Below are 17,593 nucleotides of genomic sequence, written 5' to 3'. Positions count from 1 at the left end.
GAGGACCGGACAGACAGAAAACCCGGAAAGTGGGCACGACAATAAGTACAGTAATGCAGTTATTTTGAGTAATACACAAATTACGTCATAATGGGCATTGCTGGTATGGGGTTTGGACTTCATGCTTACAAATTCAAGGCAAATAACATTGATGGAATACATGAAAACAAGGCATCACTGGTTTATTGGTTTTATTAGCAAGTTCACAAAGTCGAGTTTATGGAAACACTGTTGAAGTGCCACATATATGAGTGTCTAAACTCTCCATTTTCAGTGATCAACAAATGGACATATGCAGACAAATGAACAGATGGCAGTGATGAAGTAATGGCGTCCATGAATCCCGACTGTATGGTTCTAAGGAGTTCCTCTCACAGTCTAGTCCACAGTTACTGTGCTTCGTACAGTGTGGAAGTGCTCAAAGAAGCCCTGCATTACAACACAGTTATTACAACCCAAAACAGACTTTAAAAACATTCATTAGACAATCCTTAAAGGAACAGCTCATCCAAAACTAAAAACTCGCCCTCTTGTTGTTCCAAACCCATTTGGCTTGCATTCTTCCATGACACTTCCGTGACGCACTAATTCTTATGTGTTGGATCTTTTTAATAGATTGGTTGACCCCATTCACAAAACCTCTCTGAAACTTATTCACCAATATAGCAACATTTTTTGTTGCATTCATGGTGCTTTTTTTGGAAACTTAAACATCTTCAGTCCCCATTCTTCATAATTTTAAAGGAGAGACCAATGCAATCCTTCACAATTTCTCCTGTGTTTATGGAAGAAAGCAAGTCATACAGGATTGAATTAACATATAAATGACAAATTTCATTTGAGTGAACCATTCCTTTAAGCTTATTATCAGCATTTACATGCTCGATTTGTCATTTTAAAATGATTCACTTCATTACCATGGCCCATTTAATATTTAAATTTTCACAGAACTCCAAACTTTACAACTAAGGCCCTGTTTCCACCTGGTATTAAGATGAGTTTTGGTCGATCGGATCACAAGTAGACGAGAGAGACACATGCCCATTTACACCTAGTGTTTTAATCCGTGTCTTTCGTCCACTTTCAACCACTCCTGTCCTGATTTCTTCGAGGGGAGGGTCTATAGGCATGTAAATGTATGTTTTTTTTTTTTTTTGGATCTTTCGATCTAATGAACAAAATAAGCTTGCGTAATTTACATATGAACGCTTGGAGATGATGGAAAAACAATTACGGAGAGCAGCAGCTTTCGTTTCTGCTCGGACAACCGCAAGACCGTCTAAACGTGGTGAGTGTGTGTTAGAAATCTGGAATGGTGAGAGAACATTGTGCTTGGTACATTTTTCATCTTCCTGTCTGGCTAGCGCACTTTCCATAATTTTAATGCGTTAAGTCAGTAGGCGGAGAGCAGGCGTCTTTAGTGGCTGTTTGAACGCATTCGACCACATGAGTGTTTACACTACAAAAACAATCTGGTTGAATGTGTTTTCGACTACCTCTGGAAGTGGTCGAAAGTGGACTCAAAACACCTCGCTTACACCTGTATTTAGCGTCGTCCACTTGTGATCCGATCGACTAAAATGCATCTTAATACCAGGTTGAAACAGGTCCTAAATTGAAGTGTTTTAGATTTATATTTGCCCTTATAATACTGAATGATCAAGACTTATCAGACTGCCAAGCTGCCAGGCTGAGGTTAAGCTGGCGTTTACCTTAAAGAGGGTGGTGGTCTGGAGAACTCCAGATGTGCAGCACATCTCACGAATGGAGTGCATGGCAAGTTGCGGTGCCCCGAGGTCCAGGACCGCCATTCCCAAACGAGCTGCTAAAATCGGCCCAATCGTTGATCCACATGGACTGTCATTCCTAACCATCACATCCTGGGGAAAAAGAAGCAATTTTTATTTATATAGCGCCTTTCCACAAACACAAGGTTGCTTTACAAAAAGTACATCTGAAGTACATTTAAAGGGATAGTTCACCCAAAAATGAAAATTCTGTCATTAATTACTCACCCTCATGTCGTTCCACACCCCTAAGACCTTCGTTAATCTTCAGAACACAAATTAAGATATTTTTGATGATATCCGTGAGTTATATGACTCGTCCATAGACACTTTCAAGGTCCAGAAAGGTAGTAAAGACATCATTAAAACAGTCAATGTCACTGCAGTGGTTCAACCTTAATATTATAAAGCGATGAGAATACTTTTTGTGCGCAAAAGCAAAACAAAAATATGACTTTATTCAACAATATCTTCTCTTCTCTGTCATTTTCATGCGTTGTTTACGTCCAGCGCTTCCAGGTTCTACGTCAGAACGGCGACTCATTATTGGCTCCTGCGTCAGCATCACACGCATGCTTCGTGCTGCTCACATGTGCAGCTTTGGCCAATACTGAGCCAGCGTTCTGACGTAGAACACAGAAGCACTGGACGTAAACAACGTATGAGAATGACACAGAAGAGAAGATATTGTTGAATAAAGTCGTTATTCTTGTTTTGTTTTTGCACACAAAAAGTATTCTCGTCACTTCATAAAATTAAGGTTGAACCACTGCAGTCATGTGGTCTATTTTAACAATGTCTGTAGTACCTTTCTGGACCTTAAAAGTGTTGATTATATTGCTGTCTATGGACAAGTCATAAACCTCTGAGATATCATCAAAAATATCTTAATTTGTGTTCTGAAGATGAACGAAGGTCTTACATGTGTGGAACGACATGAGGGTGAGTAATTAATGACAGAATTTTCATTTTTGGGTGAACTAACCCTTTAATAGTGTATACAAACAGGGTTTATGGTGGCAAGATTTCGTTCAGTCTCTTTATATCATTCTTTTTCTTCTGCTGCACTCTTTTGTTTACAAAATCCCACACGGTCTTATGAGCAGCCTGTTGCTAGGAGCAATGGTATGCAGAGAGAGATCGCATTCTCTTGATATACACAAACATCAATAAACATTCTAAATGCCTACCAACAAAAACAAACCACACGATAGGAATCAACTGATTTCTCTTGCATTTCACGTCTTCAGAGCAGTAATGCTAATTTTAGCTCAGATAACAAGGAGCACTTTTACGGATTTATATGGGAAAAAGAGTCTTGACAGATGGTGAAGGAGGATCAAATGAAATAGAAGGGAGGAGGGAATGTTCTGCTCACCTGTAGAGGTACGCCCACTTTTCCAGCAATCTCTCGTAATATAGCAGCGGTTACAGCAGTGGTGGCATAGCGCTGGTTACTGTTAAACTTTATGACTGGACCCTGATCCAGGGCAAACAATGTGAGAGGTTTAGCTGACTGGGCTCTGCTGAGGTCTTCATGAATGTGTTGAAGAGGCATTATTAGTGCGTATGTCTGTTACCTTATGAAAAGCAGGCCTGTGGTTCTCCTCATGTTTCTCCCTGTAAGATGAATAATCATATTATACATTACAAACATAACACATTAAACTAGAAAACGAGTTTTCCTTTACTTTATCGTGGACACTCTCATTTGTCATTGACCCTTGCCCAGTTGGATGCTTACTGGATCACAAATACAGTATAAACAGAAGTATTGTGAAATATTTTTTACAATTTCAAATAACTGTTTTCTATTTGAATATATTTTAAAATGAACTTTATTCCTGTGATCAAAGCTGAATTTTCAGCATCATTACTCCAGTCTTCAGTGTCACATGATCCTTCATGATCCTTTGCTGCTTAAGAAACATTTCTTATTCTTAATAGTTCAAAATCATTTCTTTGAAACATTTTTTTTTTTGTAACAATGTAAGTTTTTACTGTCACGTTTGATCAATTTAATGCATTGATGCTGAATAAAAGTATTTATTTCTTTAAAATATATGATTTATTATGTTTTTAAAAGAAGTCTCTTCTGCTCACCAAGGCTGCATTTATTTGATGCAAAAAAATTATTTATTTATTTGATCCAGAACACAGTAAAAACTGTAATCATTGTGAAATATTACAATTTAAAATAACCATTTAATATTTGAATATATTTTAAAATGTAAATTCCTGTGATGTGAAGCATCATTTTCAGCATCATTACTCTTCAGTGTCACATGATCCTTTAGAAATCACTCTAATATGCTGATTTGCTGCTCAAGAAACATTTATTATTATTATCAATGTTGAAAACAGTTGTGTATAATGATTTGATGAAGTTCAAAAGAACAGCATTTATTTGAAATATAAAAAAAATCTTTTTTGTAACATTGATAATGATAATGTTTGTTGAGCAGCAAATCATATTAGAATGATTCCTGAAGGATCACATGACACTGAAGACTGGAGTAATGATGCTGAAATTGTAATAATATTTCACAATATTACTGTTTTTACTGTATTATTTAAATGCAGCCTGGGTGAGCATAAGAGACTTCTTTCAAAAATATATATATTATAAAATCTTACCGATCCCAAACTTTTAAACGGCAGTATATATATATATTTTACTATATAACTGTACTATATAAATCTCCATGACTTATGATTTTATTAATTTGTATTAATAAAGACTAGAAATAACAATTTCCAAATTCCTTGATATTCCCAGGTGTTTCTCATGACTGGGAAATTTGATTATTATTAAAACCAGAAGCACAAATTCCAGTGTCAACATAGTGATGATACATTGTACCAGGATAAAGGCGGTAAGTGTTACCACAGAAACAAACAAGCTGCCATAGAGAGAGACTGACTGGTAGTTAGGGTGCACAGCGTGTGCCATGTCTGCACTGATCATGTAGGACAGTGGCACTGCCTCCTGAAAGGCGGTCAGATTGTCAGGGGTCGAAGCTAGGCGTCGCAGGATCAACTCAGTCAGGTTAGACTGGGCTCCCTGAGCGCTTTCAGAGCCCACCTACAGATCAACGAAGAAGCCAGATTATTTGGGTAAGGAGACTAGCGACCGATGGATTTATAATTTGCAGTTGCCCATATTTGCATTTTTTGTCTCACCTCTTCGTTATCATATAGAGTAACCATACGGATGTTTGGATCTTTAGCTAGAGAATCAGGTGTGCTGGAGTCCATGAGCGCCTGGGAAAGAAGACATAATTATGCATTAATTATTTACCATCACTCCTCAGATCATTTCTGAGTGGGTGAATGACTGAATATTTAATAAGATGTTGCTCTCTGCGTTCAGACGTACCGTGAGGGCACAGAAACAACTGTGCAGGTTGTCCAGACGGGGAGAGAAAATGAATTCCTCATAGACACCTCCTAGTGCCTGCAGAGCACAAAAACATGTCAAAACTCATGATAATCAGTTAAAAAGCCCTGGTGAGAACCCACTGCCGTAGTTCTGCCAGTTAGTTAATGTGTAAATCATATGGAAATGAGAGCCGTTAGAGCTCTTAGTTTTGTTCCTTCCAGATTCTCTAAAGCAATGTTTCATTCTGCTGGGAGTCCCACTCTCGCATTTAAAGGCTTGTCTTCAGTCGGGTAAAAATAACAGCAATCCTCTTTGCTGAGCACAAATGTTCCCTGCATACTAATCCTCTTTATGTCAGCACAATTTTGTGCAAAACCTCAAAAAACAGAAAGAAAGAAAAAGACTCTAGTGAAAACAATCTATACATTTATTTCATACTTAGTATGAAATAAGTATTGCTTGAGACTTACTGATATATTATAATTAAACTTTATTTGGAGTACTTTTTTTATTGCACAATGCACATTTCTTAATATTAAGTCTAAAATGTGTTTTAATATCACTATTAGTAAGGATAGTATGATCACTGTATAATATCATCCTTTAAATGCAATATATTTAAAGTGTACCTAAAGTATACTTGCAATCACAGACATATTTGTTGAGCGTGTGAACACAATGGCCAATCAGAGGTGTTTACGAATCCGCTCAACAGCGCTCAAAATTCTAGGGGGAAATGCTGATATCGTCACATTTTAAAATTTCAGTACCGACTCAGTACCGAAGTAGGTACTTTTGACAACCCTACAATCAAATATACAGGTCTCCCACTCTAAGCCAAATGTCAAATTCCCTGACTTTTCCCTGACTTTCACTGACTAAAAAGCTGAATTTTCATGACCTATAATGAACGGAAAAACAGGCCGCTGTTGTGCTGAGCACTGGGCAGACAAAAATCAGCCACAGAGTATTTTAAATCCATCCATTTGCAAGCTTTATTTACTTGTTCACAGACGTTTTTAGTACAAAACTAAGTTAAACACTCATACACACTACTTTTTTTTGTGCTTTTACCCGTTAAATGCACTTTGATATTTTTCTGTACTATTTCTATAGAAATTAATTTATAGTTTTTATGCTTTCGGGGGTTAAATGCTTTAGAGGATTTTCTGTTTCTCATCAAGTTCATCATTCAGTCTTTTGATTTCTTCACATTTAGTTTTTGCAGACCGTCTGACCTAGGCTATTTCTGTAAATGGTTATGATTGTCTGAAATAAATAATTAATAATTATTAAATAATTAAGTCCCATAATATTTTTCCTTCAGAAGTAATGTTGGTAGTTTATCTAATGTGCATTTATTAATTTATTCATATTTATTCATTCTACCATGGTGAATAAACGAAGGTAACAGCTACGCACGACCAGTTTGAAAATTCTGTGCGACTGCCACTAGGGGGCAAAATGCGACAATCGTGCAGTGAAAAGGCGGCTTACCGTTTTTAGGTTACCGTGTTCTAACTAGACTTGACAAAGCTACAAGACCACAAAATCAATCATAAATCACAGCCAATCATAACAGCGCGTGGGCGGGCTCTGTTCGCAGCTAAACACGAAAACCAAACAAAATTAAACTAAATAAAATTAAACCATAAAACATTATTCAAAATACATACTCAGTGACTGATACAATCTTTGTCATGAAATACACTTGTTTGAGCTTTGCTTAATATTAAAATGGTTTGAGCTTGAATATCATTTTGCATGACTTTAATAGCCACTATGAGAGCAACAATGTATTTACCTCAGAGTTTGAAAAGAAATAAAAGGAAACAAGAACATTCAAACTGTAATAAATACTTTTCTTTGTGCAGTTATGTCCTTGTTCCCTCTCTATGACCTGAACTATTAGCTGCAAAATCCCAGAAATATAGAAACCATTTCAAAAATAGAATCCTTTGTCGTGTAGGACAGTCTTTGAAGTGGTCATTTTGTAGCCAAAGCTCTTGAAATTTACATTTTCATGGCATGTTTACAGGTACAGGTGACTGCATTTGACTTAAGTTGACGAGCGGGAAGGGAATAAAATGCAGCTGAAAAATAGTCTAACCATAACAATACGCAAAACACGTGAAACAACGCAATAAAAAAATGTGGTATAGAAAAATTACATTTTGATAAATGGAAACTAAAATTTAAAGCGACAAACAAAAATCCCTGATATTCCATGACTTGGACAAAAAAATAAAAATAAAAAATAGAATTCCCTGACTTTCAATGTCTGGAATAGACCTTTTAAAATTCCATGATATTCCAGAAATACCGTGGGAACCCTGAATATAGTTAAGTATATCTTTAATTGGATCTCAGCACTACTTCCAGATAACTAAAGTGAATTAAGTACAAAATTAGTTGTTCTAATTTAGCAAACTTTATCAATTTAGTATACCAAAAGTACAACTGCAGGGTATTTATATTAAGTACATAAATATGTAAGTGTATCTGCAGTATACTTAGCACAAAATAAATGTATTTCAAATACATTTTGGTATACTTATTTTCCACTAGGGTAGAAAGCAGAACAGATCTTTTGGGTATTTGCCCAACATGAAGACAAAGAGACTTACGCCAGGCTGTGTGTCTGCTAGACAGAGCTCAAAGTCCAGTAATGCTTTTGGCTCGACCCCGAGCTGTCCACACAGCATCTGGATCAGCGCAGGGTGATGCTTCTCTGCCTGTACACACATTGAAGCAAAAACACTGAGACAAGTGTTCATCAACATTTTATTTTTTAACAAGGAATGTTCACCTATTGTTATCAGTCGATATTTGTCTTAGACCTGTGATCTGAAATCAGACCGCTTTTTAATGTGCTTATTTCCCCTATTTTTACATTTAGGGCCAGATTTACTAACAGCTTGTGGCAGCGCAAACCCTCTTTTGGAGTTAAACAACTTCTGTCAGGATTTATTAAAGACACGCAATGAAAAATTAGTGCTAAAATGGCGTGGACAGTTATTTTTGCAGCTGACCTTATTGCATATACATTTGTAGGAGTTTCCCTTTCAGATGCAAAATTTATGGGAGGAGAGTATTTAAATGAATCATGCAAAGTGATTTACTAAGGTTTGCGCAAGTCAATTTACTGGTATTTCCGCCATTATTTACCACCCAAAAAAAAAAAAGCATGTCTTAAACCAGGTGCCAATTTGCACTGCTCTTGGTAGATTGTCCAGGTCATTATGAAAATGATCCGGCTCCGTCTGTGTTCTTTAATTTGCGTGTGGTCACGATTTTGCAAATCTTAAAACATCAGAAAAGTTAAAATATCAGTTTTTCATACTGCACATTATAATGTTGTGGTGTTCACTTCATTCTACAACAACTGAATTTGAGTTCTATTTTAAATTTACTTAATAGACCTATAATATAGAATTTGAATATTGGTCATAACAAGAAAATAATTATTGGCTAGAATTTTAAAAGGAAGGTTTGCCCAAAAATGAAAATTCTGTTATCACCCAATCACATGTCGTTCCATCAAATACGAAAGCTGTTTGCTTGACGCATGACAACCAATAAGGTTTGTCCTCGCATGTGATGCAAGCATGTTTGAGCTTCTTCAAGAACCAATGCGGTTTGTTTATGCGTAAGGATGAGCTGCCGTTGACCATATTTGATGTGCTCGATATATAGGTGTTGATCAATGTTTATATGTGAATAAAAGACTAAATTAAATTTGTTCATAATATAAAGCAGGCATATCTCTTTAGAAGTCTTGGGTTAAAGGGCTTGATTCATATGGATTACTTTTACAATGTCTTTATGAACTTTTTGAAGCTTGAAAGTTTGGATGGAATGGATTTTCAATGGAGGGACGGAAATCTCAGGTTTCGCCAAAAATACCTTGCGTTTCGAAGATGAACGAAAGTCTTATGGGTTTGTTTAGCAACATCACACGAGCAAGAGTGTCGTTTTCCCGAATATCTGCACGATTGCAAATGTGATATGGATTTTATACAACAGCTCAATAAACAAGAAGTTAATATTGTTACATTTTAGACACAAAATTGTCAACATTGTCTGTTTTTGCTCAATTTTGACAACTAAAATAGTTCCAAACAAAGCCACAGCAGAACTGTTGTTCATCTCCGAGCGACACACAGCGGTGTCTCATTACTGAATGAATCCATGTTTTTTAACAGATTGAGTGAGCTATTGATTCAGTGACTCATTCATAAAGATGGTCACTTGCTTCTTTCCTGAATGAATCAGATGTTTAAATGTATAGGATGAATTAATGACTGACTCATTAAGACAGTGACGTGCCACCACGTGCCGTTTTAGTTTTATATTTAGAGTATCATTTCATTTTCCATTCATATTTATGCCACCTCTGAGCTGCATTAAACAGTCTGTGTAAATATACCTAAATGCCACTTCAGATGCAGCTTCTGAAAAAAAAAATGTTATGGTCAAAGTTTATGTATAATAAATTCTGTGTTGAATAAAAAAAAATTCTTTCTAAAGCTACTTTTTATAATGTCTATTCAATGCTTTATTCATCTAACACAATAATTACTTTCAATGATATTATGGGGGTAATTTCTCCACCAAAATGGATGTGTGATTAATTCGATTAATTGGCACATCATGTAATTAATTAAATTAAATTTTAAGGTCTTGACAGCCCTATTAATTATCATTTGCTTGTGCAGAAAGCATACACTTCAACTTTAATCAGGCTTGTGTGGTTTTGTACACCTAAAGCGTGAATTTGCATGATCTTACTATGGATGTTGCATTACAGGCATCTCCACTGGAGGCAGATCCTGTTTCCAGCTCCTCCTGTACGGCAGTGGCCAGGAAAGGTGCTCTACAATGGACACAAATACAGATACATACTGAAAAAAAAATCAGCAGCATTGCAGTGTGCTTATCCACATATTTCCTGTACCTCCACCTGTCCTGCTCCCTGTATTTTCCTATGGCTAAATTAGTGCTTACAGGTGGTTTTCCTTGTTAGGTCCAAAGGAGTCGTTGATGTCTCTCTGCAGGTGAATGGCAAGGTGGGGGATCCGGAGGATGGGACGGGGGATGTGAACCAGACGCTGCACCAGCTTGCCCTCGCTCTGTAAAAAGACATATAAACAGACAACACAGGTAAAAGTGAGTGTTGTTCATGTATAACTTAGGATCAACAATGGATCATTCAAATGAACTTGGGTAGGTTTTACATTTCTATATCATGGACTGTTCACGACCAAGTACGATAACTATAATGATTATGATATAGTTTTAAAAATCGTTCTAAATGTAAAATAATATAAAATGAGTCCACACCACAACAAAAACACTGACAGCCAATATAAAAAGCTTATAATAAATGACACTAAGCACGTTCACATGCACACCAGTATGCTGATAAATCAGCTTAAAGAAATAACATGCAAACCAATAACCCGAAAATGCAATTAAACTGTGTTTACATGATTTAATAAAGGGGTGCTTGATTATGATTTACTTTTTTAACTTTAGTTAGTGTGTAATGAAGCTTCGAAGCTTTACGAATCTTTTGTTTCGAATCAGTGTTTCGGAGCGTGTATCAAACTGCAAAAATCAAGCGGTGAACCATTGAAATGTCGAAACACTTATGACGTAACGAAGCCTCGTTTACTAAAATCACGTGACTTTGGCAGTTTGATACACGCTCCGAACCACTGATTCAAAACAAAAGATTTGTAAAGCTTTGAAGCTTCATGAAGCAGTGTTTTGAAATTGCCCATCACTAGATATTGGTGAATAAAGTCGTTATTTTGGTGCACAAAAAGTATTCTCTTCGCTTCATAACATTAAGGTTGAACCACTGTAGTCACATGAACTGTTTTAAATAGGTCTTTAGTAGCTTTCTGGGCATCTGAAAGTGTTAATTATCTTGCTGTCAATGAGGCCTCACTGAGTCATCGGATTTTATCAAAAATATCTTAATTTGTGTTCTGAAGATGAACGAAGGTCTTACAGGTGTGGATCGACATGAGGGTGAGTAATTAATGACAGTATTTTCATTTTTGGGTGAACTAACCCTTTAAGAACGTGCATGTAAACACACTCATTGTGCGTTGGTGTGGATGCTAATATAGTTATCGTTATAGTTAATGTTCTTGTTGTGAACAGGCCTTGATACATACATCAGAGGGCTTGTTTACACTTGGCATTAACATGCGACCTGTATCCAGATGTTGTCCGCATACACATTAAAAAAAGACAAATGCCTAAACACGTTTGTGATTGGAATGTTATCTGTATACAGATCTGGTTCAGAGGTAGTCGAGGACTCATTGTGATGGGACCTCAGTTTTTGCAAGACAATCGAGAGCGGAGTAGAACGCAGTAAATTTGCTTTTGATCGGATCACGGTGATCATATGTTAATGCCAAGTGTATAAGCAGCCAGAGGTTTACCTTAACCATGACACGTCCTGCAATGGTCAGGTCACGATCAAACCAAGTGTTCCAGATTCCCCCTCCATAACACTCCACTCCTATCTGCAAGACGCCTAACTTTGTCTTCTTAGAGCGTGGCTTCACCTGAGCACACACACACACAGGAAATTAAGAATGATACCCATATGCATCCTCTACTTACATTAATGTGCAATACAGTTATCTGACTGCTATAATGTAATTACTGAACAAAGCTTTTATCTACACTAAAGCTCTTTCACAGGGCATCAGGTGTCTGTCCTCACCCTCAGACATGGACTGTCCGTATGAGCCCCGATCATGGTAAAACCATTTCCAGGCTTGTAGAGACCACCGACAGCAAAGGCAATAATGGTGGAGTAATTTCTGGTTACAAAGTACTGTAAAGGGAAAGATTACAGTAAACACAGTGAATAGATATGTAAAGGGTTAGTTCACCCACAAATGAAAATACTGTCATTAATTACTCACCCTCATCTCGTTCCACACCCATAAGACCTTCGTTCATCTTCAGAACACAAATTAAGATATTTTTGATGAAATCCGAGAGCTCTCTGACTCCTCCATAGACAGCAATTTAATTACCACTTTCAAGGTCCAGAAAGGTACTAAAGACATCGTTAAAAGTCAACGTGACTGCAGTGGTTCAACCTTAATTTTCAACCTCCTACACTGTTTATGTAGTAAACACAGTGCAGCGCTTCCGTGTTTTATGTCAGAACGCCGACTCAGTATTGGCCGACGCAGTATACGTGAACAGTACGACGCATGCGTGTGATGCTGACGCAAAAGTCGGCCAATAATGAGTTGGCGTCTGACGTAGAACACGGAAGCGCTAGGCCTGTCACGATAGTCGATATATTGATTTATCACACAATATATGGACATGATCTCGATAATTTTTGGTGACGCGATATATTGCCCATTATGCTTACACAAAAACAAATGTCACCGACATTTTGCTGATCGTGCTGCCTGTCATCTCGTCTGCTCTCCGAGGCGAAAGCAGGGCTCAGCTCCTTCATACACAGAGCTGACATCGACAGGCGGAAAAATGCGCCATTCGAGTCATTATAGTGTTTTCCTGACAACAACAGACAGTTTGGAAGAATAAGTGCAAATGCACTCAGTTTCTGCAATCTACTGGTGCAAATATAAACATGACAGCGCGAAATGGTGCACTTCCAGTATCTAAATATTCTTAAGAGTTAAGTTCATTATCATTTGAAAGTGTGTAGGCCTACATGCATTATTATGTTGTTATATTATGATTATATATTCAGTGGCATAAAATGGTCTTAAAATGACAATAATATCGCATATCGCAATTATTTCTGGGACAATATATCGCACAACAAAAAGTAGTTATCGTGACAGGCCTAGGAAGCGCTGAACTGTATGTACAACGTCAACAGCAAAGAGACATGGAAGAGAAGAAATTGTTGAATAAAGTCGTTATTTTTGTTTTGGCGCACAAAAAGTATTCTCATCGCTTCATAACATTAAGGTTGAATCACTGCAGTCACATGGACTATTTTAACAATGTCTTTACTATCTTTCTGGACCTCAAAAGGTACAATGACGTTGCTGACTATGTGTGGTTCAGAAACCCTTGGATTTCATCAAAAATATCTTAATTTGTGTTCTGAAGATGAATGAAGGTCTTACGGGTGTGGAACGAGATGAGGGTGAGTAATTAATGACAGAATTTTCATTTCTGGGTGAACTAACCCTTTAAGATGAGCAGCACTGAGTTGTTTCTCATTCTGTGCAAAAATAAGAGAATAAGCTACATATGCCCAATGTTATTTTGCAAGATGAGCAGGACCTTTGCAATTGTCTACACATCTACCTGCTACAATCCAGGTGCTGGAAGAGCGATTATTTTTTATTACTATAATTAATATATATATATATATATATATATATAAAATCTGCATGGGCTTGTTACGGTATGTTAAGAATCGAGCTCTCACACACACCTTGCTGGCAGGTTTAATATCCCAATGTTCTGCCTCCTTGAGCTCAGTAAAACCAGCCTGCAGGAGGCGACATTTACACTCCTCCACCACTGCAAGACAGAGAAGGAAGGTGGAAAAGTGGAAAAAGACATACAGAAGAAAGGAAAAGTGAGATATACAGAGTGTAAACTTATATACTATTGAACTCTTGCATGTTCCAGTACAGCTGAACTGAGAAATGCTCACAGGAGTGACATTACAAAGCCTGTAATCTAGGGAAAAAGTAAAGGTACATTCTTTCAAAGTCTAGATCAAGATTAAACCTTATCTGGAGCTCTATATGTCAGTAAGGAACAATGTTCAAGACCCATATCTAGTCAGACTGTAAAGTTGGCTAATCATATTATCGACAAAGTGTGGCTCAAGCTTTCATGCATTTCTCTGTACATTGCCATAGCTCGCAGCTCACTATACAGCATTTCTTACCATGGTATGGTGAAACTCCTTTATTGACAAAAGTGAGAAACTCTTTGGCAGCGGCCTGCACAGCTTCTTTGGAGCTTTTCATGATGAAAGACTGTAAACATACAAGAAACAGTAAATAGAAGCAGATGCAGAGAAAGCGGTCAGTCATAAGCGTGAAAACAAATGTATTCTTGTCTTGAGAGATTTTCATTATCATGCTTTAGTAAGCTAATGCACATGAATACCTTAAAAACGACAAAAATAAAATGCAAATGCAAAAAAACACCAATCACACAGTGGAAACCTACATAACAAAACAACAGCGCTTCCAGAATACCGGAAATACGACACAAGGAACACTATTGAAAAATCACAGCTTTAAAAGTTACCCGTCAAACTTCCTTACCTGCATATATGATAAAGTGGACTTTCACATTTAGTTCGAGGCGTGAACGGAGGAAGCTATGGGGCTTTGCTGTAGTCAGGTAGCAGAAAAACGGTTACTCCCTCTAGTTGTTGGAGGTACAATAGCGCTTATAATAACTATATTGAGGCAAAGGCAGTCCACATACCCACTGCACAAGAGCAAAATATTTAATATATCAAATCTAAAAGCTATACTAAAAAGATATACTTATCGAAAAGATATAATTATAGAAATGCTTATCAACATTAAAATAATTTTAATGCCCAGAGAAGAGTACGTCAACCAAAAAACCATTAGTTGTATTTGTATGTCTATATATATTTGTAAATCCCACAACAGACAATCATCAGGCACAAGGGCTTTGCAATAACTGTCATCCCAAAAGCTGGAATACAGAATGGGTTCAGGCCAGGACTAGTTTTTATACTGTTGTCTGGTTGCAATACAATATTTAGAAACTTGATCTTCCCCCCTTCCCATCACAAGAGCACACACAGCCCTGAAGCAGGAAGTTAAACCAAAGTCCCTTTAAGACAAGTCATTTCACTCGGTGGCCATCTTTGAAACACCTCTCGGGCATTCAAGTGCAGCTTCTATCTCTTTGAATGGGGGGACATTAAATTCTTCAAAGCTGTTTGCCAAGCTTTTGATTAAATTTCATATTTGTAATCACCAATGAAATCTGACAACAACTGTCTCATAATTTTTTCCTAAACGCTCGAATCATGACAAAAAACGGCATTCTTTTTTAGGTTGGATCAAACTAATGTGCATGCGCAATCCTAAAAGCGCGTCTCTTGTGCCTCATTTCGGAGGCGCGCGTCTGACTGTTTCTATAGGAACCGGAGCTTCTAACGACCGCTTCAGTGACGCGATGACTTTACCAATCGGCGATTTGCTCTTATTTAGAAGGCAGGTTTTTGAGCCCGTAAGTCACGACTTCAAATCACGACTCACGACTTTGTAGCGTTCCAGGCAATCACGCCAAACTATAAACAAACCAGCATGGCGGACAGTACGGGGCTTATGCTCATTAATTATTTCTATCGCCAAAGGTGCTTACTCTTTGCTTATTTGAGGGAAAAGGAGGAGGAAAACGGCACATAAGGCAAGAGAAGCTGTTATACCTTTTATTTTACGTTATTTTACTCTGCACTTGCATAAACACCGCTGCCATTGTTGTTTCGCGGGCTATGTGACGTCAGAACCCGTAACTGGGAGTACATCGATCTAGTACGAGTTCACGGGTGGGAAGTCACGGGTTTGACTGCTGTTCCAGTGTATTTTCACGGGTAGAAGGTTGGAAAAACACGGGTTACGGGTTGCCTTTAACGCGCCATTGTTCTGCCACATTGCGCGTTGCACTTTCTCCCATTCAAAACAATACGAGTGACGCGTCTTGTGTTATTCTATAGTCTTTGGTTAAACTCTTCACAAAACTTCATTATATAATATAGCATTTTTCACAGTTGTACAAGTCATTGTTGTTTGGAGTTATCCTGTAACATTTATTTGAAAACATCTATACATTTTACGTTTTTATGTGTCCTATCTTGTTCTAAATTAGAAACAGAAAATATTTGATCTAATCCATGAATTGTTAGATTTTAAAGTGTCACAGTTATGCTTAGTTTAGTTTGTTTTGGTTTCATTTTCAAGGACTTTTAGTTTGCTCATCTTTGTTTCTTGTTTCCTTTCTTCTATGTTCCTGTTTGCTCCTTAGTTGTCATGGCAATTCATCATTTGATTAATTAGCACACCTGTCTGTATTTGAGTTCATTATCCTTGTGTATTTAAGTCCCTCAGTTTAATCATTGATTGTGTGTTACATGCTGTTTCGGATTAGTTTGTTTTGTTTAATAAATACTATTTCTATTTGATCGTTTTGGCATCTTCTTCATATTCACTCTAATCGTGACATCAAGCTTATATGAGGGATATTTGGCAGCAATGAATGCTGTATGTCTCTGAACATTTAGGGTGTGACATTTTCCACCACAGCATGTTTTTATTCAGTCACAGAACAAAAGTGAAATGTCACAGCTTCTATGTGAATAATAACATGGCCATATCTGATCGTGAAAGGTCACACTCTTTAATTAAAGCAGTTTCAAAGAAAACAGGAACTGTTTTTCTGTTTTTCCTGTTGCCAAGGATTTAAAGACAGTTTGTCACAATTTGATCTGTTTTGGACAGCAATTATTTATTTATTTATTTGTATTTGTTTTGCATTTATTGTTTTGTTATACTCAGAATTACACATTAAATAGAGAAAATACAAACGATACACTAAAATATTGTCAGGATGACTAATTGGCTTACATTTTTGGCACTAGCCAATAACCGGGACACTTGGCCAAATAAAATATATATCTATGTGCATTATTCTATTATGATTCTATTATTATATCTTGTCCTTATATCAGTCGTTGGCCAACTCTCCCTAGGTAGTGGTATTCGCCCTTTCATTGAAAAATCTAAATTGGTCAAAGACTAGTGAATACAGTAGCTGTGTCTCATTTCGAAGGCTGAAGATAAGTTTTGTATTTAAAAGTGCCATTTGAAGACTGCATATGTCATCGAGGCGGTCTCATTTAAGAAAAGTAACCGTTAGATTGCAAAGTAAGAAAGAAATTACAGTATTTTACACCTCACGAGGAATAACAGTCAATTTTATTACAGTTACTTTTCTTAATAAGAAATCCTTGATGATGTATGCATCCTTCAAAAGCGGCCTCTGACATGAAACACAGCTTATAAAGACCTTATGCGCCAAAGAAACAAGCGCGCCGCCATCTTTATAATTTTGTCTTTGAACTTCCGTTTTTGCGGTATATTTCTATGGCATTGCTGTCAAAGAATAATTAGCTGGTGAAGTGGATTTACTTGTTGTAGAGTTAATGAAAGTTATTATGAGCATTGTAATGTTTAAAGCAGATGTCTTAACAAATGTCAGTAGACCGTGAAGATTTTAAAACGAACAGTTCATTCATAAATACGCAAGGTCGCTGTGGAAATACAAACCGGAAGACAAAAGATAACGATCGCAGCGGTGAAAAGGGGCGGGGCTACACACACACACACACACA

General features: G+C 37.1%; 1 protein-coding gene across 3 annotated transcripts; it reads right to left on the bottom strand.

Annotated features, from left to right (window-relative positions):
• Positions 1-176: 176 nt before the first annotated feature.
• Positions 177-14,624, bottom strand: dnpep (aspartyl aminopeptidase). 3 transcript variants are annotated; one of them, XM_051897304.1, is made up of 15 exons: positions 14,484-14,624; positions 14,099-14,189; positions 13,634-13,722; positions 11,918-12,031; positions 11,631-11,756; positions 10,177-10,301; positions 9,961-10,045; positions 7,797-7,904; positions 5,167-5,244; positions 4,971-5,051; positions 4,712-4,872; positions 3,368-3,407; positions 3,166-3,267; positions 1,713-1,880; positions 177-429 (listed from the first exon to the last, which is right to left on the bottom strand). In XM_051897304.1, exons 1-15 carry the CDS (start codon positions 14,487-14,489, stop codon positions 379-381), a joined length of 1,425 nt encoding a protein of 474 aa, XP_051753264.1. In that variant the 5' UTR covers positions 14,490-14,624; the 3' UTR covers positions 177-378. The 3 variants fall into 3 exon arrangements, with proteins under 3 accessions (XP_051753264.1, XP_051753265.1, XP_051753267.1); XM_051897305.1 differs by lacking the exon at positions 14,484-14,624 and adding an exon at positions 14,386-14,465; XM_051897307.1 differs by lacking the exon at positions 14,484-14,624 and adding an exon at positions 14,323-14,346.
• Between the last annotated feature and the right edge of the window lie 2,969 nt (positions 14,625-17,593).

This window comes from Ctenopharyngodon idella, chromosome 6, assembly GCF_019924925.1.
Source record: "Ctenopharyngodon idella isolate HZGC_01 chromosome 6, HZGC01, whole genome shotgun sequence".
Lineage (NCBI taxonomy): Eukaryota > Metazoa > Chordata > Actinopteri > Cypriniformes > Xenocyprididae > Ctenopharyngodon > Ctenopharyngodon idella.
Note: the sequence above shows the minus strand (reverse complement) of the source record. Positions and strands in the feature narration are given on the sequence as shown.

Bases quoted from the DNA above. Each gene is read 5' to 3' on its own strand.
- dnpep (XM_051897304.1), bottom strand. The intron at 10,046-10,176 runs GTAAGCACTAAT...TGTCCATTGTAG, and splicing joins CCTAACAAGGAAAACCACCT to AGCACCTTTCCTGGCCACTG. The intron at 4,873-4,970 runs GTGAGACAAAAA...GTTGATCTGTAG, and splicing joins CTCTATATGATAACGAAGAG to GTGGGCTCTGAAAGCGCTCA.